Here is a 22,179-nt window from a genome sequence, read left to right as displayed (position 1 = left end):
GCCAAAAGCTAAACTATATGAAGACCGGTTGCAGAAATTGAGTATGTCTAGTCTAATGAAAAGAAGGACCAGGGGCAGAGGTGGGTTTCAGCAGGTTCTGACCAGTTCTGGAGAACCGGTAGCGGAACTTTTGAGTAGTTCGGAGAACCGGTAGTAAAAATTCTGACTGGCCCCGCCCCCATCTATTCTCTGCCTCCCGAGTCCCAGCTGATGAGGAGGAAATAAGGATTTTGCAGTAACCTACCAAGAGCCTTGGTAGTACAGTGGTCTAAGGAACCCTGTTATTAAGCTGGTTATTAAGACCAGATGCCTGCAATTACTGCAGGTTCGAATCTCGCCAAGGCTCAAGATTGACTCAGCCTTCCATCCTTTCTAAGGTAGGTAAATTGAGGACCCAGTTTGTGGGGGCAATAAGCTGACTTTGTAGAAATATACAAAAGAATGAAGGCTATTGCTGAGCACTTTGTAAGCCGCCCTGAGTCTCCGGAGAAGGGCGGCATATAAATCAAATTAAAAAAAAAAAAAAAACCTTCCCCTGGAGTGAGAGGGAATGGAGATTTTACAGTATCCTCCCCCTGCCACACCCACCAAGCCATGCCACGCCCACCAAGCCACACCCACAGAACTGGTAGTAAAAAAATTGGAAACCCACCACTGGACTAGGGGTGACATGATAGCAGTCTTCCAATATTTGAGGGGGCTGCCCCAAAGAAGAGGGAGTCAAGCTATTCTCCAAAGCACCTGAAGGCAGGACAAGAAGCAATGGGTGGAAACTAATCAAGGAGAGAAGCAACCTAGAACTAAGGAGAAATTTCCTGAGAGTTAGAACAATTAATCCATGGAACAACTTGCCACCAGAAGTTGTGAATGCTCCAACACTGGGAGTTTTTAAGAAGATGTTGGGTAACCATTTGTCTGAAGTGGTGTAGGGTTTCCTGCCTAAGCAGGGGGTTGGACTAGAAGACCTCCAAGGCCCCTTCCAACTCTTGTTATTCTAGTCCATATTTCTCGACAGCTGGTCCTTTTACTGTTGTTGGTTGATCCTCAAAGGCAGAAGCTCTCTAACCACTTCAATAGCTTCATTGTCAATTCCAAGGTTGGTTGCCTCCTGTATTGTCACTCATCCTGTTCCCCCCCACCCCGCACGTCTTGACTTTTAGCCCTACGGCATTTGAGATCATTTGCATTTTCAACTCCCCAAGGAGGGGGGGGATCAACAAGAGTTCTGTTTGTCTTTTAAAAACACCTATATGACACCTGGACAGAACGGCTTGACTTCTCCTAGCACGTGGTCCGATTGCCCGATTTTAAATTTTAATATGGCCGAGAATGATTCTGCCACCTCCAAATTCCTGGATTGTACATGAATGCTAAATACCCTTTTTTTCCTCCCTCCAGTAAAACGTTTGTTCCAAAGGAGAAGGTGTACCATTAAGTCACAACAACATTTCTTTGACCCTTCCTTCCTTCCTTCCTTCCTTCCTTCCATCCATCCTTCCATCCTTCTATCCTTCCTTCCTTCTTTCTTCTTTTTCCTTCCTCCTTCCTCCTTCCTTCCTTCCCCTCCTCCTTCTTCCTTCTCCTCCTCCTTCTTCCTTCTCCTCCTCCCCCACACTTACCCCTCCTATCCCTACACTTTTCCTTCTTTCCTTCCTCCCTTCCTCTCTTCCTCCCTCCCTCCCTTCTTCCCCTCCTCCTTCTTCCTTCTCTTCCCCCCCATCCTTACCCCTCCTATCCTACCCTTTTCCTTCCTTCCTTCTTCTTCCTCACTTCCTCCTTCCCTTCTTCCCCTCCAACTTCTTCCTTCTGCTCCTCCCCCCAAATTTATCCCTCCTATCCCTACCCTTTTCCTTCCTTCCTTCCTTCCTTCTTTTCTTCCTTCCTTCCTTCCTTCTTTCCTTCCTTCCTTCTTCTTCCACACTTCCTTCTTCCCCTCTTCCCCTCCTCCTTCTTCCTTCTCCTCCTCCCCCCACCCTTACTCCTCCTACCCCTACACAAAGAAGAGGGAGTCAAGCTATTCTGCAAAGCACCTGAAGGCAGAACAAGAAGCAATGGATGGAAACTAATCAAGGAGAGAAGCAACCTGGAATTAAGGAGAAATAATGGCAGGAACTAAGGAGGAAATTCCTGACAGTTAGAACAATTAATCAGTGGAACAACTTGCCTCCAGAAGTTGTAAATGCTCCAACATTGGACGTTTTAAAGAAGAGATTGGATAACCATTTGTCTAAAGTGGTGTAGGGTTTCCTGCCTGAGCAGGGGGTTGGACTAGAAGACCTCCAAGGTCCCTTCCAATTCTGTTATTCTATTCTATTCTACCCTTTTCCTTCCTTCCTTCCTTCCCTCCTCCCTCCTTCCCTCTTAATTTAGTTTCATAAAAGGTGAAAGATAAGTGAAATCCAGATTCTGGCAAGATCCTTCACCCAGTTAAGGAAGATGTTCTTTTGCCAATGACTAGGCTAGCGAGCAAATCAAAAATTATATAGATAGAATAGAATAGAATAGAATAGAATGGAATGGAATAAGAATAAGAATAAGAATAAGAATAGAATAGAATAGAATAGAATAGAATAGAATAGAATAGAATAGAACAGAACAGAACAGAACAGAACAGAACAGAACAGAATAGAATAGAATAGAATAGAATTTTTTATTGGCCGAGTGTGATTGGACACACAAGGAATTTGTCTTGGTGCATACATTCTCGAAAATAAAAGATACATTCGTCAAGAATCATAAAGTACATGATAGTCATAGGGAAACAGTCAATATAAACCTTAAGGATACCAGCAACAAGATTACAGTCATACAGCCATAAGTGGGAGGAGATGGGTGATAGGAATGATGAGAAGACTAATAGCAATAGTAATGCAGACTTAGTGAATAGTTTGACAGTGTTGAGGAAATTATTTGTTTAGCAGAGTGATGGTGTTCGGGAAAAAACTGTTCTTGCGTCATAGCCTAGGCCCGGGATATCTGTCGGACCCTCTGCAGCCAGCGACAATCCCCAATTGCCCGGTGCGTTCCCACAGACAGGGCCTCCTCACGGTGCCGTTGGCCAGACAGTGTCGGCTGGTGACCCCCAGGGGGAAAGTTTTCTCTCTGGGCGCACCCACCCTCTGGAACCAACTTCCGTTGGAGCTCTGGATGGCCCCTGACCTTCGCTCGTTCCGCCACGAGTTGAAGACCTGGTTGTTCCGTAGCCTGGACTGATGGGGGATTTTTAATGAAATTTAAACTGTTTTAATTGGATTTTAATTTTATATCGTTTTAATAAGGAATTATGCATTTTACCATTGTAAGCCACCCTGAGTCCTCGGAGATAGGGCGGCATATAAATTGCATTAGATAGATAGATAGATAGATAGATAGATAGATAGATAGATAGATAGATAGATAGTTGTGCTGGTATGCAGTGCTCTATAGCATCGTTTTGAGGGTAGGAGTTGAAACAGTTGATGTCCAGGATGCGAGAGGTCTGTAAATATTTTCACAGCCCTCTTTTTGACTCGTGCAGTATACAGGACCTCAATGGAAGGCAGGTTGGTAGCCATTGTTTTTTCTGCAGTTCTAATCATCCTCTGAAGTCTCTGTCTGTCTTGTTGGGTTGCAGAGCCAAACCATCTAATGGCTTCCTAAGAATTCTGGAAGGAATGATAAAGACATAACCTCATGTGGCTATTGCGAAAACACAGGATTGCGTATGCTAAACTCCATTCAAATCAAATCAAATCAAATCAAATCAAATCATCCTTGGTATAATCATAGGCCAGCTTACAAAACTCAGCTTTCTTAGCGTGGAGTCAATTGCATGTGGTAGAAGCTTAATTTTGGTGCCAGGGTTTTAATGTTTAGGGTTTGAAGAGATATATGTATGGTGCTAGATCAATCGAATAAATAAGTAACAGAATAACAGAGTTGGAAGGGACCTTGGAGGTCTTCTAGTCCAACCCCCTGCTAAGGCAGGAGACCCTTATGTCATTTCACACAAATAGCTGTCCAGTCTCTTCTTAAAAGCATCCAGTGTTGGAGCATTCACAACTTCTGAAGCAAGTTGTTCCACTGATTAATTGTTCTCACTGTCAGGAAATTTCTCCTTATTTTTGGCAACGATTTGCTTTCCGAGCTTGCCATTTTGTTCCTGAACGTTTTGTTACTTCGGTAGAAGTGGCTTGCCCTATCCCCCCTTAGTTTAGCAAAAGAGTTTTTAGCTTAGTTTAGCTCGGGTGAACAAAACCACCGCCCAAATCCAAACCCCGAGCTACAAGTATTTTTCTATTATTTCAAAATGTCTCTCTGTTTCTAGTTCGGATTTCTCCTTGATTCGTTTCCAGCCCATTGCTTCTTGTTCCGCTTTCAGGTGCTTTTGCAGAATAAGTTGACCCCCCCCCCTTCCTTCCCTCTTCTTTGTGGCAGTCGCAATAAATGGAGGGAACAAGACAGTGGGTGTGGAACGGAGTATCCTGCAATGGGGCAGTCCAGAACAGGGGTGGGCTTCAAAAATTTTTAGCAAGAGGTTCTTTGCCCGGTTGCTGGGTGGGCATGGGCATAATGGGTGTGGCCTAGTCAGCCTCCTGCACCACGCTGGGGGGGGGTTGCCCTCCCCAGGCTCCAGAGGCTTTCCTCAAGCTTCCGGGAGGGCAAAAACAGCCTCCCCAGGCTCCAGAGGCCCTCTGGAGGCCAGAAATGGGCCTGTTTCTGGCCTTCCCGAACTTCTAGTAGGCCCATTTTTCGCCCTACCCGAGCCTCAGTGCGCACCCTGCACTTACCAGCATCCAAAACGGGCCACCTGAGGGCTCCTGGAAGGGAATGGGTGGGGTGAGCAGGGTCAGCCAGGAGTGGGATTTGGGGGTTCTCCGAGCTGCACAGAATCTTAGCTAGAGGTTCTCCCGAACCCCTGCCAACCCCCATCAGCCCCCCCTCTCCCCCCCGGTCTAGAAGCCTGGAAGTATTCTGGAAATTCTGACCGCAGCATTTTGTTTCAGGCCGCAATTGCTGCTCCTATCCTTCTCACAAATGCTATCCTTCTGAGGAAAATCTCTTGCTTAGCCTTTCTGTAGGGTTGCGAAATGCACAAAAACATAATCTAACCTTTGCCATTTCTCTGCAGATGGCCCGGCCGATCCAGGTGAAGCCTGCGGACAGCGAGAGCCGTGGAGGTAGTTGTCATCTCGCCTTATTTTTGTCGGATCAGTCTATTGGAAAATATATTTATATATATCTTCTGTCAGGTCTCCTAAACTCTGATTTGCAAAGTTCAGGCATCTACTGGGGCACTCAAGAGACTGAAATGTAATATAAAGTGAAAGGATTTGGGTTGGACCAAGATAGAATGACTGGAAGTGGGCAGATTAGATCCAAAGAGATCTCGAATTGAAATCTAGTCACTGACGGGAAGGGCAGAGAGAAAGAGGGACATGGCAGGCTAAACCAAAATTACTGGACAGTGAGATGGGGAACACATAAATAAATAAAATAAAATAAAATAAAAGTAGTCCTTGAGTTATGGCCACCATTGGGCCCAAAATTTCCATTGCTAAGTGAGACATTTGTTCAGTAAGTTTTGCCCCATTTTACGACCTTTCTTGCCACCGTTGTTAAGTGGATCACTGCGGTTGTTAAGTTAATAACAAGGTTGTTAAGTGACTCTGGCTTCCCCCCCTTGACTTTGCCTGTCAGAAGGTCGCAAAAAGGGGATCACGTGACCCCGAGGGGACACTGTGACCGTCATAAATGGGAGTCAGTTGCCAAATGCCCAGATTTTGATCATGTAGAGCCTGGTGGCTCAGCAGACTAATAGCATTGTGATTAAGACCAGCTGTCTGCAATTACTGTAAGTTCGAATCTCGCCAGGCTCAAGGTTGACTCAGCCTTCCATCCTTTCTAAGGTAGGTGAAATGAGGACCCAGTTTGTGGGGGCAATAAGCTGACTTTGTATAAATATACAAAAGTATGAAGGCTATTGCTTAACGCATTGTAAGCCGCCCTGAGTCTCCGGAGAAGGGCGGCATATAAAATCAAATTAAAAAAAAAAAAAATGTGACCACGGAGATGCTACAATGGTCATAAGTGTGAAAAATGGTCATAAATCATTTTTTTCAGTGCCGTTGTAACTTTGAATGGTCACTAAGGAATTGCTGTAAGTCAAGAATTTCCAATAAAATAAAATAAAATAAAATAAAATAAAATAAAATAAAATAAAATAAAATAAAATAAAATAAAATAAAATAAAATAAAATAAAATAAAATAAAATAAAATAATAAAATAAATTTTGTCCCGTCAAGAGCCTTGGTACTACAGGGGTTTAAGGCACCCTGTTATTAAGCTTATTAAGACCAGCTGCCTGCAATTACTGCAGGGTTCGAATCTCGCCAAGGCTCAAGGTTGACTCAGCCTTCCATCCTTTCTAAGGTAGGTGAAATGAGGACCCAGTTTGTGGGGGCAATAAGCTGACTTTGTATAAATATACAAAAGGATGAAGGCTATTGCTGAGCACATTGTAAGCCGCCCTGAGTCTCCGGAGAAGGGCGGCATATAAATCAAATAAAAAAAAAAAAAAAAAAAAAAAAGAGGCAGCAAAAACTCCCCTTGTGAGAAGAGACCTCCCGCTGAACTTTTTCCTCTCAATCCTATCTAGACGATAGGATCATCCAGAAAATGAGAAGCTTCGGTTCCTTCCTTCCATAGCCTACCTTATAGGATTGCTGTTAGATTCAGACAGGGGAGACCTGGATTCTAATCTACTTTCAATAAAGTAGAATGTTTGCCTCTCAGGGTTGAAATGAGGCATCCTTGATGGTCTCTGAACTTGATTGTTTGCAGGGTTTGTGGGGAGGAGGAGCGGGGGAGATGAGAGGTATGATGAGGGAGGGGAGGAGGAAGAAGAAGAGGAGGAGAAAGAGAAGGAGGAGGGAGAGTGAGAGGAGGAGGAGGAGAAAGAGAAGGAGAAGGAAGGGGGAGGGGGAGGAGAAGAGGAAGAGGAGGAGAAAGAGAAGGAGGAGGGAAAGGAGGAGGATGAGAAAGAAGGAGGAGGAGGGAGGGGGAGGGGGGAGGAAAGAGGAAGAGGAGGAGAAAGAGGAGGAGGGAGAGGAGGAGGATGAGAAAATGTAGTAGGAGGAGAAGAGGAGGAAAAGGAGGAGAAAGAGAAAGAGGAGGAGGAAGAGAAAGTGTAGGAGGAGGAGAAAGAGAGGGAGAGGGAGGAGGAGGGAGAGGAGAAAGAGAAAGTGTAGGAGAAGGAGGAAGAGAAAGAGAAAGAGAGGGAGGAGAAGAAGGAGGAGGAGGAGGAGGAGGAGAAAGAGTAAGAGGGGGGAGGAGGAGGAGGAGGAAAAGGAGGAGGAGGAGAACATTGGAGTTGGGGAAGAAATGAACAGATCCAATTTAGCACTATGGACAGCTCCATGTGAAATCCAGGCTGGAGAATCCTATAAGCCGGATCTCATCTTGATCTCAAATAGTAGGGAATATTTGTAGCTTGGAGTCGAACTGCAGAGTTTGGTTGCTTTCTTGCAGACGTTTCACGACCCAACTAGGTAACATCATCAGCGCTTAGCACTCTAATTGGGTCATAAAATGTCTGCAAGAAAACAACCGAGTTCAGAGAGCGTGAAGGACAGCATTTTCTTGATTTAGCAACAAACCATTCTGAACAGAGATCTTAATAGATTCAGCTGTGAGTTCTTCTCTAGCCATCTCCTGATTGATACCAATTCTAAGAAAATACAAGTATAGAAAAGCAGACGTGGAAAGGAAATTCATTCCCAACGGTCAGGCTGATTGGCCCAAAATCACCCAGCCAGCTTTCATGACTGAGGCGGAACTAGAACTCACCGTCTCCTGGTGATTGTCCCCATCTGTGTGAAGATGGCTTTCCAGCCTATGGCAGGGCTAGAATTTACAGACACCTGGTTTCTAAGCCTGCACCTAAACCACTATAAACCAAACTTGGTCTGATTCTGTAAAAGTGCCAAGTTGCCTTTGAGGTGCTCTGCCATGGTAGAAGGCTTGAAATTAGGTGATTTCCTGTGTATTAGGCAGGCACGAACCTCAACCCTTTAAAACCTCAAACAGGGAAGTCAGTGATGGCTCCTTGGTGCTCTCTGACCATGCGGGTTTTCTTGCAGAGCTTCCAGTAGCCAAACATCATCAGTGCCACTAGACTAAAAAGATCCAGGGGGAACAAATTCCCCAATCTATTCCATTCCCCCCCCCCCAGAAATTTATCATGAAGCCTTTCTTTCTTTCTTTCTTTCTTTCTTTCTTTCTTTCTTTCTTTCTTTCTTTCCTTCTCTCTCTCTCTCCCCCTTCCTTCTTTCTCCTTCCTTCCTTCCCTTCTTCCTTCCTTCCCTCCCTCCCTCCTTCTTTCTTTTTTCCTTCTTTCTTTCTCTCTCTCTCCCCCTTCCTTCTTTCTCCTTCCTTCCTTCCCTTCTTCCTTCCTTCCTCCTTCCCTCCCTCCCTCCCTCCCTCTTTTTCTTTTTCTTTCTTTCTCTTTGTCTCTCTCCCCCCTTCCTTCTTTCTCCTTCCTTCCTTCCCTTCTTCCTTCCTTCCTCCTTCCCTCCCTCCCTCTCTTTCTTTTTCTTTCTTTCTCGCTCTCTCTCTCCCTTCCTTCTTTCTCCTCCCTTCCTTCCCCTCTCCTTCTTCTTCCTTCCCTCCTTCCCTCCCTCCCTCCTTCCTTCCTTTTCTTTTTCTTTCTCTCTCCCCTTCCTTCTTTCTCCTTCCTTCCTTCCCTCCCTCCTCCCCCTCCTTTCTTTCTTTGTCTTTCTTTCCTTCTCTCTCTCCCCCTTCCTTCTTTCTCTTTCCTTCCTTCCCTTCTTCCTTCCTCCTTCCATCTTTCCTTCCCTCCCTCCCTCCTTCCTTGCTTCTTTCTTTTTCTTTCTTTCTTTCTCTCTCCCCCTTCCTTCTTTCTCCTTTCTTTCTTCCCTTCTCCTTCTTCCTCCCTTTCTTTCCCCTTCCTTCCTTTCTTCCCTCCTTTCTTTCTCTCTCTCTCTCCCCTTCCTTCCTTCTTTCTCCTTCTTTCCCTGCTTCCCCCTCCTTCTTCTTCCTTCCCTCCCTTCCTCTCTCCCTTCTTTCTTTTTCTTTCATTCTTTCTTTCTTTCCTCCTTCCTTCTTTCTCCTTTCTTCCTTCCCTCCCTCCTCCCCCTCCTCCCCTCCTTTCTTTCTTTCTTTCTTTTTCTTTCTTTCTTTCTTTCTTTCTTTCTTTCTCCTTCCTTCCTTCCTTCCTTCCTTCTTTATTTCTTTATTTCTTTTCTCTCTCTCTCTCTGTCTCTCTCTCTTTGCATTTGTAATCTTCCCTGAGAAAGGTTTTCTTCAGACGATTGTATTCTCCAGCTCATAATGCTATCCATCAATGGCTTCTGAGACTTGTCAGGTTGCATTACTTTCCCTTTTGAGCAAATCCTCCTGATCCTGTCATTTACAATAAGGAGGCTTCTCATGAAGCCATTTAGAGAGGCTCCCGGATGGCTTTGCACAATCTTGGCAGGCCTCCCTACCCAGGGCCCTCCGAGAGCTCCTTTTGGGGAAGTGACATTTCACACTTAATCCTTCCGCATTCCGATGACCCCTCGGTTGGCAAAAAGCTTGACCTCCCTTGTGAGAGCGCTCACGTGCCTCGAACAATTGCCTTCGATCTTGCCCCGAGTAACACGCGGAGCTCCTTGTTAGCCAAGTCAAAAGCAGAAATCCGAAGGGGTTGGAAATACAAAAGTCTCTTTATTAATACGACACCGAGAAGATTGATCAGGCTGCTGTAGTTTGATCGGTGACTCGGCTTTTACAAACAGTTAACCATCACAGGGAAAAATGTATACCTTAAATCAGGGGGCTCCAATCTTGGCAACTTTAAGTCTGGCGGACTTCAACTCCCAGAATTCTGGGAGTTGAAGTCCGCCAGGCTTAAAGTTGCCAAGATTGGAGCCCCCTGCCTTAAATTAAGCAAAAATGGACAAAATTCCCTTTCTCAAATCTGCTTAAACAGAGACTCCTCAATTTACGAACACCGTTGAGCCCACAATGTCCATTGCTAGGGGAGACAGTTGTTAAGCGAGATATTTCCCCCCGTTCTTGCCACCGTTACTAAGTGAATCACTGCAGTTGTTACGTTAGTACTGGTCATCCTCGACTTATGACCACAGTTGAACCCAACATTTCGGTTGTTAAGCAAAGAGACGTTTGTTGAGGCAGTTTTTACCCCATTTTACGACCTTTCTTGCCTCCGTTGTTAAGTGAATCACTGCAGTGGATAAGGGAGTGACCCGGTTGTTAAGTAAATCAGGCTTCCTTCCCCCTTGACTTTTGTTTGTCAGAAGGTCGCAAAAGGGGATCGTGTGACTCTGGGACACTGCAACCCATCGTAAATATGAGTCAATTGCCAAGCGTCTCAATTTTGATCACATGACCACGGGGATGCTGCAGCGGTCGTAAGTGTGAAAAACGGCCACAAGTCGCTTTTTTCAGTGCCATTGTAACCTTGAATGGTCACTAAACGAACTGTTGTAAATCGAGGACTACCTGTAATCTGGGAATCCAAATATATGTTAAAGTGGGAGATTCAGACAGGAGTGTTTGCAAGGGAAGATCAAAAAATCCACACAGCCAGTGATTACAGCTCTGACCCCTTCTTATGTGGTTTGTCACTTGCCTATGGACCTTTTGCTGTCCCAAAGGTGCTTTTTCAAGAGGCAACTGGACTTTCTGCTTTTTCTTTGAAGACGTTTCGCTTCTCCTCCAAGAAGCTTCTTCAGCTCTGACTGGATGGTGGGGAATGGAAGGATTTATATTCCTTGCAGACAGCTGGACACTTGCATCCTTTTAGAGGGTCGTTGAGGCCACTTGGAGGTTGATCTGTGTCCTCAGGGTCACCTGAGTGGTGCAAATTATAATTATAATTATAATTATAATTATAATTATAATTATAATTATAATTGTTATTGTTATTGTTATTGTTATTGTTATTGTTATTGTTATTGTTATTAATTGAATTTGTATATCGCCCTACTCCCGAAGGACTCAGGGCGGTGAACAGCCAAATAAAATACATATAATACAAATGTTAAAAAACCATTAAAATACAATTAAATAATTGGCCCAGAAAACGAAATTTAAAACACCCCAAATTCATAAGACAAATTTAAAATTTAAGAATTTTAAAAATTTTTAAAATTTTTTAAAAAGTTTAAAAGAGAGGTTAGGCCAGGCCGGCCTGCTGGAAAAGAAATGTTTTGATGGCACGGCGGAAAGTGCACAGGTCCGGGATCCTCCGTATCTCTGGGGGCGGCTCGTTCCAGATGGCGGGTGCCCCCACAGAGAAGGCTCTCCCCCTGGGGGCCACCAGTCAGCATTGTTTGGCCGACGGCACCCTGAGGAGCCCCTCTTTATGGGAGCGTACTGGTCGGTGAGAGGCTACTGATGGCAGAAGGCGGTCTTGTAGATACCCCGGTCCTAAGCCATGGAGCGCTCTAAAGATGGTAACCAAAACCTTGAAGCGCACCCAGAAGACCACCAGGAGCCAGTGAAGCTCGCGCAGGAGGGGGGTCACATGGGAGCGCCCCGTTGCTCCCATAACCACCCACGCGGCCGCATTCTGGACCAGCTGGAGCCTCCAGGTGCTCCTCAAGGGGAGCCCCATGTAGAGAGCATTGCAGAAGTCCAGGTGGGAAGTGACGAGAAGTGTGGGTGTGGAGCCTTCTTGGAACTGTTGAAAAGACACCGTTATAGACTAGAGATAGACGATGTGGTATCCCTCCCCCTATGTTGAAAGAGGACGCTTCAATTTTGACATAATGGCCTCTTTGACCTCTCTTTCAAACCAGCAATCCTCTCTATCCAAAATGTGGACTTTGCTATTCTTCAAAAGAGTGGCCTTTGTCTTTTAAATGCAGATAGACTGCTGAATCTTGCCTGGATGGGTTTCTTCTCCTATGTTGTGCCATGCAGTGGTGAAGTGGTTGTTTTGTTTCCCCACTGTACCCATCAGGACAAGATTGGGAATCTCTATAGACATGGACCTGCTAATTTCCACTATAAATTCCTCCGGGGATGGGGGGGGGACTAGTATTTATTCCATGCTACAAGATAGATCACTGCCTTGCAACATGCTTTTATTTTTATTTTATTTTTATTTGTTTCCTGCTTTTATTTTTTGATAAATAACTCCAGGCAGCTAACATAGCTAATACTTCTTCCTGCTTCTATTTTTCCTACAACAACACCCTTGAGAGGTGGGTTGGATTGAGAAAGAGGGACTGGCCCAAAGTCACCCAGCTGGCTTTCATGCCTAACATGAGATTAGAACTCAGAGTTTCCTGATGATTGGCCCAAAGTTACCCAGCTGGCCCTCATGGCTAAGGCGGGATTAGAACTTGCCGTCTCCTAGTGATTGGCCCAAAGTCAACCAGCTGGCCCTCATGGCTAAGGCGGGATTAGAACTCGCCGTCTCCTAGTGATTGGCCCAAAGTCAACCAGCGGGCCTTCATGGCTACGGCGGGACTAGAACTCACCGTCTCCTGGTGATTGGTGCAAAGTCACTCAACCAGCTTTTATGACTAAGACGCAGGAGTGAAATGCTCCAGGTTCGGACCGGCTCGGGCGAGTAGGTAGCGATGGCGGGCAGTTCAGAGAACCGGTAGCAAAAATCCCTGCCCCCGCCCCCCATGCCCAGCTGAACTGGGTAATCATCAGAGGCTTTTTTTCTTTTAAAAAACCCTCTGACGATCAGGCAACTCAGCTGGGATCGTCAGAGCCTTTTGAAAGCATTTTTTTTACATGGTTTTACATGTAAAAAATGGTTTTAAAAGTTTTAAAAAATGGCCACGCCCACCCAGTCACATTACCCCCCCACTAAGCCACGCTCACAGAACCGGTAGTAATAAATTTTAGATTTCACCACTGCTAAGGCGGGACTAGAATTCACCGTCTCCTAGTGATTGGCCCAAAATCACCCAGCTGGCTTTTATGGCTAAGGCGGGACTAGAACTCACCGTCCCCTGTTGAATGGCTCAAAGTCACCCAGCCAGTTTTCATGACTAAAGCATGTTTAGAACTCTCCGTCTCCTGGTGATTGGCGCAAAGTCACTCCACCAGCTTTTATGGCTAAGGCAGGACTAGAACTCACCGTCTCCTGGTGATTGGCCCAAAGTCAGCCAGCCGGCTTTTGTGCCCCAAGCAGGTCTAGAACTCACCATCTCCTGGTTTCTAGCCTGGTCCCTTCACCGTTAACACCAACCTGGCTCTCTTAAACCTATTGAAGGATTGAATTTTTCCCCTTTGTGCCTTTCTCAGCCTCCGGGGACCTACTGAAAGTTGATGGTTCTGTGTCTTTTCTTTTTTTTTCTTCTAGGAGACCGAAAACTCTTCGTGGGCATGTTGAATAAACAGCAATCAGAAGAAGACATTCTCTGTCTCTTTGAGCCTTTCGGGGTCATCGATGAATGCACAGTGCTTAGAGGTCCAGACGGAAACAGCAAAGGTCAGAGAGGGGCTGTAAAGCATTAGAGGGCAGGATATTAGTCTAAATTCTATCAATAAAGGAGAGTATTTGTTGCTCGGGGCTGAAATGAAGGCTCCTTGGTGCTCTCTGAGCTTGCTTGTTTCTTCAAGACGTTTCATTACCCAACTCAGTAACATCATCAGGACTAACATTTTTCCCCCGGGGTGGGCGTGGGTTCCCGAGCTCCCTTTTCGGCTGTGACAGCCTCCTGCAACCCTCTGCCAGCGAAAACGGAGCTCGGGAGGGCTTCAAGCAATTGAAGCGGGCCGTGTTGTGACCCAGGCCCAAGTAGTTAGTATTAAATACAAACAGTTCGAAAACAAACCGACTTTATTAGAACAGCTGAGAATTAACTCATTCTCAGCGTAGTCCAAACTAAATGAAAGCAAATTCTTCAAAACGCCATTCCTCAGTTTATCACTGACCTTGGGATAATTAGGCAACCTGCCAAAGGCTTTTCTTGGCAAAAGTTCAGAAGCAGAAGACGCCGACAAGAAATGAATACAGGGAAACAAGAAGCAATTCTCTCAACGTTGTTTTCCGGCAAAGAGGCCAAGAGCCATTGCTGGTCTTTTAAGCCTTATGGGAGGGGCCAATCATCTCCTGGCCTTACTCCTGAGTCGTCCTCTCTGCTTTAGCTGCTCTTGCCTTCTGGCAGCTCTTCTCATCCCTGCACTAGGAACAGGCTCCTCCTGTTCCTCTGCCTCTCTACTGTCAGCCTCTGGAGGCTCTGGAGTCTGCACCTCACTCCCCGATGGCCCTGGCTCCCATCTCTGCCTCCGACACAGAGCCCTCATCCGGGCCTTCCCCAGCCTCCAGGACTGGCCCATGTTCTTCCTCAGCCTCATCGCTGTCCGACTCCGCTGCCAGCTCCGCAGGCTGCGGGCGGATCACAACAGGCCGGTCCTTCGCTGTCTCCAGCGTGGCACTGCGGGGTAGATTTAAGTGGCCCACGGGACAGATTTGGCCGGCAGGCGTTGAGTTTGACAACTCTGTTCTAGTCCAACCAGAGTTGGAAACCCTATCGCATTTCAGACAAATGGTTGTCCAATCTCTTCTTAAAAACTTCCAATGTTGGAGCATTTACAACTTCTGGAGGCAAGTCGTTCCACTGATCAATTGTTCTCACTGTCGGGAAAATTTCTTCTTAGTTCTAGGCCTCTTCTCTGCCTTAATCCTGGTTTAATCCTGTCCCTTTCCAGGTTGTGCCTTTGTTAAGTTTTCCTCGCACAACGAAGCCCAAGCAGCCATCCATGCGCTCCACGGCAGCCAAACCATGCCCGTAAGTAAACACCCAAATCTTGCCACAGGTCAAGAAGACACACAGGGATCCCAAATGGATATCATTTAGCACTGACCCCACATCTGGGGTCAATGGAAATGGAGCAGGGGGGGGCAAACATCTGGTGAGGAAGTCTATGGAGATTCTCAGTCATCGAGGTCATGGTTGCCACAAAGGTGCTTTTTCAGGAGGCAACTGGACTTTTCTTGATTTTTCTTTGAAGACGTTTCGCTTCTCATTCCAGAAGCTTCTTCAGCTCCGACTGGATGGCGGGCGATGGAAGGATTTCTACTCCTTGCAGACAGCTGGTCATTTGCATCCTTTTTAGAGACCCGTTGAGGCGACTTGGAGGTTTGTCTGAACTTATAGTGGAAATGAGCAGGGTCCACGTCTATGGAGATTCTCAATCTTGTCCTGATGGGTACATTGGGGAAACAAAACAACCACTTCACCAATGCATGGCACAACATAGGAGAACAAACCCATCCGGACAAAATTCAGCAGCCCATTTAAAAGACAAAGGTCACTCTCTTGAAGACAGCAAAATCCACAACCTGGACAGAGAGACCGCTGGTTTGAAAGAGGGGTCAAAGAGGCCACCTATGTCAAAATTGAACAGCCCACTCTCAACAGAGGGGGAGGGATACCACATCATCTATCTCCAGTCTACAACAGAGTCCTTTCAGCAGTTCCAAGAAGGCTCCACACCCATTAGCACCACTCAGGTGATCATGAGGACACAGATGAACCCCCAGGTGGCCTCAACGACTCTCTAAAAAGGATGCAAGTGACCAGCTGTCTGCAAGGAGTATAAATCCTTCTTTCTCCCACCATTCAGTGAGACCTGAAGAAGCTTCTTGGAGGAGAAGCGAAACATCTTCAAAAAACAAACAAACAAGAAAAGTCCAGTTGCCTCCTGAAAAATCACCTTTGGGACATCCAACTAGGAAATTGAATGCAATGGGAACTGCAACATAGGAATCATGCTTGTTCTGGGTTTCAAAATGCAGGGCAATTTGAAAGGGAAACCCAAGATGGGTGGGGCTGAACCCCAGTTTGTGAGTACAGGTAGTCCTTGACTTACAACAGTTTGCTTAGTGACCGTTCGAACTCACAACCGCACAAAAAAGTGGCTAGTGATCATTATTATTCACATGACCGTCGGTCACAGGATCAAAATTCAGAACCATGGCAACAGCCTCAAACCTACGACGGTTGCAATGTCCTGGGGTTATGGGATCCCCCTTTGCGACCTTCAGACGAGCAAAGTCAATGGGGGAAGCCAGATGCACCGAACAATCATGCTCGCTTAACAGCTGCAGTGATTCGCTGAACAACTGTGGCCAAAATGTTCGCAAAAGTGGGCGTGACTCACTTAACAGCCCCCTGGCTTAGCGAGGGAAACTCTGGCTCCCATCACAGTCGTAAGTTGAGGACTGTTCAGCTGCAGAATTTTCTGTACTGTGCAACTGAGCAGCCGAACGGCCCCCAGAATAACAAGAGTTGGAAGGGACCTTGGAGGTCTTCTAGTCCAACCCCCTGCTCAAGCAGGAGACCCTATGCCAGTGATGGCTAACCTTTTTGCCATCGCATGCCAGGAGGGAGGAGGGGTCGAGTGCTCATGTGCCCACACCATAATTCTATGTGGCCCGTGCATGCGTGCATGGCCCCCTCCCCCCACTCCTAACACGTGATGGCCTGGGACAAGGCAGAGGTAACTGGGGAAGGCGTGATCAATGTGCCTGGTATAGGAGATGTTACTGGGGCACTGTATGTTCCCTCAATCAAGAACAACCTTTTAAGTATTTTAAAACTGACTGAGGATACAAATGTAAAACTGATATTTGAGAAGGGTGGAGGTTATATTTTCGAAAGTGGGGATGTTTTTCTCTTTATTGAGCATAACGAACTGACCCTGACTCAATGAACAGTTAGCACTGAACTTTGGCCCACCCAAAATCTCTCTTTCCGGTTCCCAATTCTCAGCGTCTCATTGGCCATCTTCCAAGCCACTCTATTCATCCCATTTCTGTCAGTTCACAGGAATGTCCCAATCTCTTCCCATCTCCATGGAGACAGTTCTTCAGGGGAATTAAGTAGGTGAAAATTCAAGCCTCTCCTCTCCTTATGGCAGCTTGGAAGCTGACATCTGGCGATATTGTAAAAATCAACAATTTGCCTTATTTTTCCCCAAAAGCAAAGGTCAAAAGGCACAAGACACCTAATAAGAGGGCACAGGAGGCTAGCGCCCAGATAGAGCAGAAAGCTCATGTGCCAGCCCCCAGGTTGTCCAAACTCAAGGACCCTGGACCTAATCCCAATGAAGCTCCTAAATCGGCTCCTAGGACATCCAAAGCCATTAAGGCTGAGCCCATTAAGATCACAACTCCTCAGCCAACCCTGAGAAAGTTTAAGATGACTATTAATCCAGTGCCTACTGTCATTACTGCACAGACCAAGACTGGTAATGATAAGATACATAAGGTTGACAAAGTATGTATGGGTAAACCTTTACATTTAGATTGTGCACATATATTACACCGCAGGCTCAGCCATGCCAGCTTCCCGGTTATTAGGAAAATGCAAGATTTTTCTCACCTGGCTCCAGAGCCTCTCTATGAGTCTGGGGAGGGTGAAAACAGCCTTCCCCATCCCAGTGGAGGCCCTCCGGTGGCCAGAAGCGGCCCGTTTACCCAACTTCCGGTTGGACAGGAAGTGACATTTTTCCTGTCCCCAGCCTCCAGAGACTCCTAGAGTGGCGAGAGAGAAAAACGGGCCTTCCCCACCACCCCCTAGGCCCGTGATGGCGAACCTATGGCACGCGTGCCACAGGTGGCACACAGAGCCATATTGGTGGGCACACGAGCTGAGCTCTGGTGCACATGCGTGTCCCGGCCAACTGATTTTCAGATTTTCTGGGCTCACCGGAAATCAGAAAACACAGTTTCCGGCCTCTGGGGGGGTGAGGAAGACTCATTTTTCGCTCTCCCCAGGCTCCAGAGCCTTTCTAGGAGCCTGAGGAGGGCGAAAACGGCCTTCCCCACCCCCCTGGAGGCCCTCCGGAGGCTGGAAACAGCCCGTTTCCTGACTTCAGGTGGGACCAGAAGGCCCGTTTTTTGCTCTCCCCAGGCTCCAGAGCCTTTCTAGGATCCTGGGGAGGGCGGAAATGGCATTCCCCACCCCTCCAGAGGCCCTCCAGAGGCCGGAAATGGCCCGTTTCCTGACTTCCAGTCCCACCGGAAGTCTGGTGGCCCACCGTGCCATCGCATGCCAAAAGCAGGGGGAGCGCGGGGGAGCACACGCATATGCGTGGGGCGGGACACATAGAATTATGGGTGTGGGCACACGCATGCATGACCCCCCTGCACTCCCCCCGCTTTTGGCACTCGATGGCAAAAGGTTAGCCATCACTGCCTTAGGCCCTCCGGAGGCAGGAAACAGCCTGTTTCCCTACTTCTGCTGGGCCCAGAAGGCCCGAAAATCAGCTGGCCAGCGCGCATGAGCTGAGCTCGCGTGCCCACTGATATGGCTATGCGTGCCACCTGTGGCACGTGTGCCATAAGTTCGCCATCACAGCCCTGTGTCATTCCAGACAAATAACAGAGTCACAGAGTTGGAAGGGACCTTAGAGGTCTTCTAGTCCAACCCCCTGCTCAAGCAGGAGACCCTCTGCCATTCCAGACAAACGGTTTTCTAACCTCTTCTTAAACCGCTCTCGCCCCAGTTTGTCCTCTCTTTTCCCACCCCAAGCTTGCATTTTTGTCTAGCAGGGTGCTTCTTCCAGCCTCGTGGTGAAGTTCGCGGACACAGACAAGGAGCGGACGCTGCGACGAGTGCAGCAGATGGTGGGGCAGCTTGGCATTCTCACCCCCCCCTTCGCCTTGCCGTTCAGCCCGTACAGCGCGTACGCTCAGGCGGTGAGTATCAACGGGACGCAAGCCAGTTTTTCTTTCCGCCGGAACTGGGAAGCGGGGGCTGCCACGGGGCGGCCGGAGCCAGCTTGGGTTCATCGTGAGAAGCGGCTTTCCAGGACATCTGTAGCATTTGCGAGAAGGAAAAGGACTGCGGAAGGTTGGAGAAACGAGCAATGAATATTGCAATCTTTCATCCCCCCCATTTCAAATGCCAGCTTTACCCTCTTCCCTGGTTTTCCTATCAGTTTGCCCAGGGGTAGGATTGAAAAATGTTAGCAACCAGTTCTCTGCCTGGTTGCTGGGTGGGCGTGGCAATGGGGGTGTGGCCTACTCAGTTTCTTGCACCATGGCGGGGGAGGGGTTGCCCTCCCCACGCTCTGGAGGCTTTTCTCGAGCCTCCGGGAGGGCAAAAACGGGCTCCCCCGGGCTCTAGAGGCCCTCTGAAGGCTAGAAATTTATTTTATTTATTTATTTATTTATTTAAATTTCTATACCGCCCTACTCCCGAAGGACTCAGGGCGGTGAACAGCCACTGGATAAAACACATAAATTCAAAAATTTTAAATAGAATAAAACGAATTAAATAATTTGGCTGAACAAATTTAAAATACCCCATAATTTAAAAACAAATTAAAATTTGCATTTAAAAAGGAGAGAAGATTTAGGCCAGGCCAGCTTGATGAAATAAAAAAGTCTTAAGCGCGCGATGGAAGGTGCGCAGATCCAGGATCCTCCGTATCTCCGGGGGGAGCTCGTTCCAGATCGTAGGTGCCCCCATAGAGAAGGCTCTCCCCCTAGGGGCCGCCAGTCGACGTTGTTTGGCTGACGGCAACCGGAGGAGCCCCTCTCTATGGGAACGTACTGGCCGGTGGGAGGCTATTGGTGGTAGCAGGCGGTCCCATAGATAACCATGTCCTAACCCATGGAGCGCTTTAAAGGTGATAACCAGAACCTTGAAGTGCACTTGGAAGACCACCGGGAGCCAGTGCAGCTCGCGCAGGAGAGGTGTTACATGGGAACTCCACGTCGCTCCCATAACCACCCGCGCGGCCACACTCTGCGCCAGTTGGAGCCTCCGAGTGCACCTCAAGGGGAGCCCCATGTAGAGAGCGTTACAATAGTCCAGACGAGAGGTGACGAGGGCATGAGTGACTGTGTGTAGAAATGGCCTGTTTTCAGACTTCAGTACTTCTGGTAGGCCCGTTTTTCGCCCTCCCAGAACCTCCGCACAGGCCTTGCACTTACCTGGCATCCAAAACGGGCTGCAGGGAGACTCCTGGGAGGGGAGGGCTGCAGCAAGTGAGGCCCGTTTGCCACTGTTTTCCATTCCTCCCTCCAAACAACCACGAAAGAATTAAATCATTGCAATAAACAAGGACATCATTCCATTTTGCAGCTACTAAGATTGTTGGGTGAGCAGGTACAAAAATAGCCAGGGAAGTGATTGAAGCCTGGTGAACAGGACTGATGGTTTACCAGCAACTTACGCAGTACTTAGGAGGGCAAGGCTGGGCAACACAAGGAAACAACAGCCAACCTCTTAATAGCCAGCCAGCCACATCCCAATCACACACACAACAGGCACCACATAAGTACCACACACAGAATCGTCTGCTAGAGAGAAGTTCCCTGAAGATGGGCTCCGGCATGAGTCCGAAAGCTCGGAAAGCTAAAACCTCTGGTTCCGGTGACCGGCCCAGATTGGATCCTGTGAAATAATTCTAGTATGCTGGATTTCTTTGGATCGTTTACAAGGCTGCTGGTTCCAACAGTGCAATTCTGGGTGGCACACGACAATCGCCAAGCAATGTTTTTGAGAGGTGCATTTTTGTCCCAGGAGTCTCTAATTTGTCATTCTTGGAATATCCCAAAGTGGAATTACTGCGTTCTATTCACGTCAGCAGCCTGAGGCTTCCATATCTTCCTTTCTGTTTATTTATACCAATTGCAGGTCTTTTTCCAGAAATGAATTTAGCTGGGGTGGCTCAGTGGTTAGAATGTAGTATTGCAGGCTAATTCTGCCAGCAGTTCGGCAGTTCGATCCTAACCGGTTCAAGGTTGACTCAGCCTTCCATCTTTCCCGAGGTTGGTAGAATGAGGACCCAGATTGTTCAGAGGGCAAGATGCTGACTCTGTAAAACTACTTAGAGAGAGTTGTAAAGCACTATGGGGCACTATATAAAGTCTAAGTGATATTGCTTGTAGCAGAGGTCTTCAAACTTGGCAGCTTTAAGACTTGTGGACTTCAACTCCCAGAATTCTCCAGCCAGCTATGCTGGAAGTTGAAGTCCAAAAGTCTTAAAGCTGCCAAGTTTGAAGACCTCTGGTTTAGAGGCTGTGAATAAGGTTCTAGAAAGTTCATCCTTAAGATGAGCCTTGGTAGTACAATGGTTTAAAGCACCCTGTTATTAACACAGCTGCCTGCAATTACTGCAGGTTTGAATCTTACCAGGCTCAAGGTTGACTCAGCCTTCCATCCTTTCTAAGGTAGGTTAAATGAGGACCCAGTTTGTAGGGGCAATAAGCTGACTTTGTATAAATATACAAAAGTATGAAGGCTATTGCTTAACGCATTGTAAGCCGCCCTGAGTCTCCGGAGAAGGGCGGCATATAAATCAAATAAATAAAAAAAAAAGATGGTGTAAGGTCCCAAAATATACTTGAGTCACCAGAATGCCAAAGAGAGACTCAAGACGAAGCTTGCAAAAAAAAAAAAAAGCAGATTTTATTTATGGCCAAAAACAAAATATTAGGTGGGACTATATCCAGAACATACAGATATAATGCATGCGAGGAGATAGCCACACCTTGGGGAAGGTACGGCGTCCTTAAATTTATACCCTCAGAGGCATCAGCTTAGTACCCAATTCTGGCCTTCTAGTTTAGGTTTGTGTATTCCTTGTTGCCCTGCAAAGGAATAGAAGCCTCCCAATTAGCGTTATCTTTTCCTTGAGCATTCCTTTGTTCTCCCAATTGCTCATTTGGCCCCCTGGTTCTGCAAGGAACGAGCTTATACAGATCAAAGGTGTAAATTAGGGCTGAAGTGTAAATTATCTTTTGGATGATGTCTGCAGTTCCAACTGAGATACGTACCATGCTCTTAGATGGCACAAGAAAAACAAGAAGAAGATTGATATGGATTGAGATCAAATGGCAGGAACATATGTTTGACAAATACCAGATACATTACAGAGGCCTAATAACAAAATATGTTTGTTACAGGAGATACAAATATAAAAGCATAATATATGTGAAACAAATACAAAGGCATTTATGTATTACAGGAACCCAATGGTTACAGAATCTAGTATACCAGTATATCATATTCTAGTATTATTATTATTATTATTATTATTATTATTATTATTATTATTATTATTATTATTTAATTTGATTTATATGCCGCCCTTCTCCGAAGACTCAGGGCGGCTTACAATGTGCTAAGCAATAGCCTTCATACTTTTGTATATTTATACAAAGTCAGCTTATTGCCCCCACA

At 46.8% G+C, this 22,179-nt stretch overlaps 1 protein-coding gene across 4 annotated transcripts in view; it reads left to right on the top strand.

The window, feature by feature from the left end:
- The window catches only part of CELF5 (CUGBP Elav-like family member 5), a 106,770-nt gene that overhangs the window by 56,277 nt on the left and 28,314 nt on the right, over positions 1-22,179 (top strand). Inside the window, exons 3-6 of one of the 4 annotated variants that reach the window (XM_060681561.2) lie at positions 5,111-5,159; positions 13,335-13,463; positions 14,687-14,766; positions 18,537-18,683. In XM_060681561.2, coding sequence (XP_060537544.1) covers positions 5,111-5,159; positions 13,335-13,463; positions 14,687-14,766; positions 18,537-18,683 — 405 coding nt within the window. Of the gene's footprint in view, positions 1-5,110; positions 5,163-13,334; positions 13,464-14,686; positions 14,767-18,533; positions 18,684-22,179 lie in introns of all 4 variants that reach the window. The other 3 variants (XM_060681567.2, XM_060681558.2, XM_060681557.2) reach the window with 3 other exon arrangements.

The sequence above is a fragment of the Pantherophis guttatus genome, chromosome 1 (genome assembly GCF_059756535.1).
Source record: "Pantherophis guttatus breed Tessera chromosome 1, ASM5975653v1, whole genome shotgun sequence".
NCBI classification, from domain to species: domain Eukaryota; kingdom Metazoa; phylum Chordata; class Lepidosauria; order Squamata; family Colubridae; genus Pantherophis; species Pantherophis guttatus.
The sequence above is the reverse complement of the archived record's forward strand: the minus strand, read 5'-3'. Positions and strand labels throughout refer to the sequence as shown.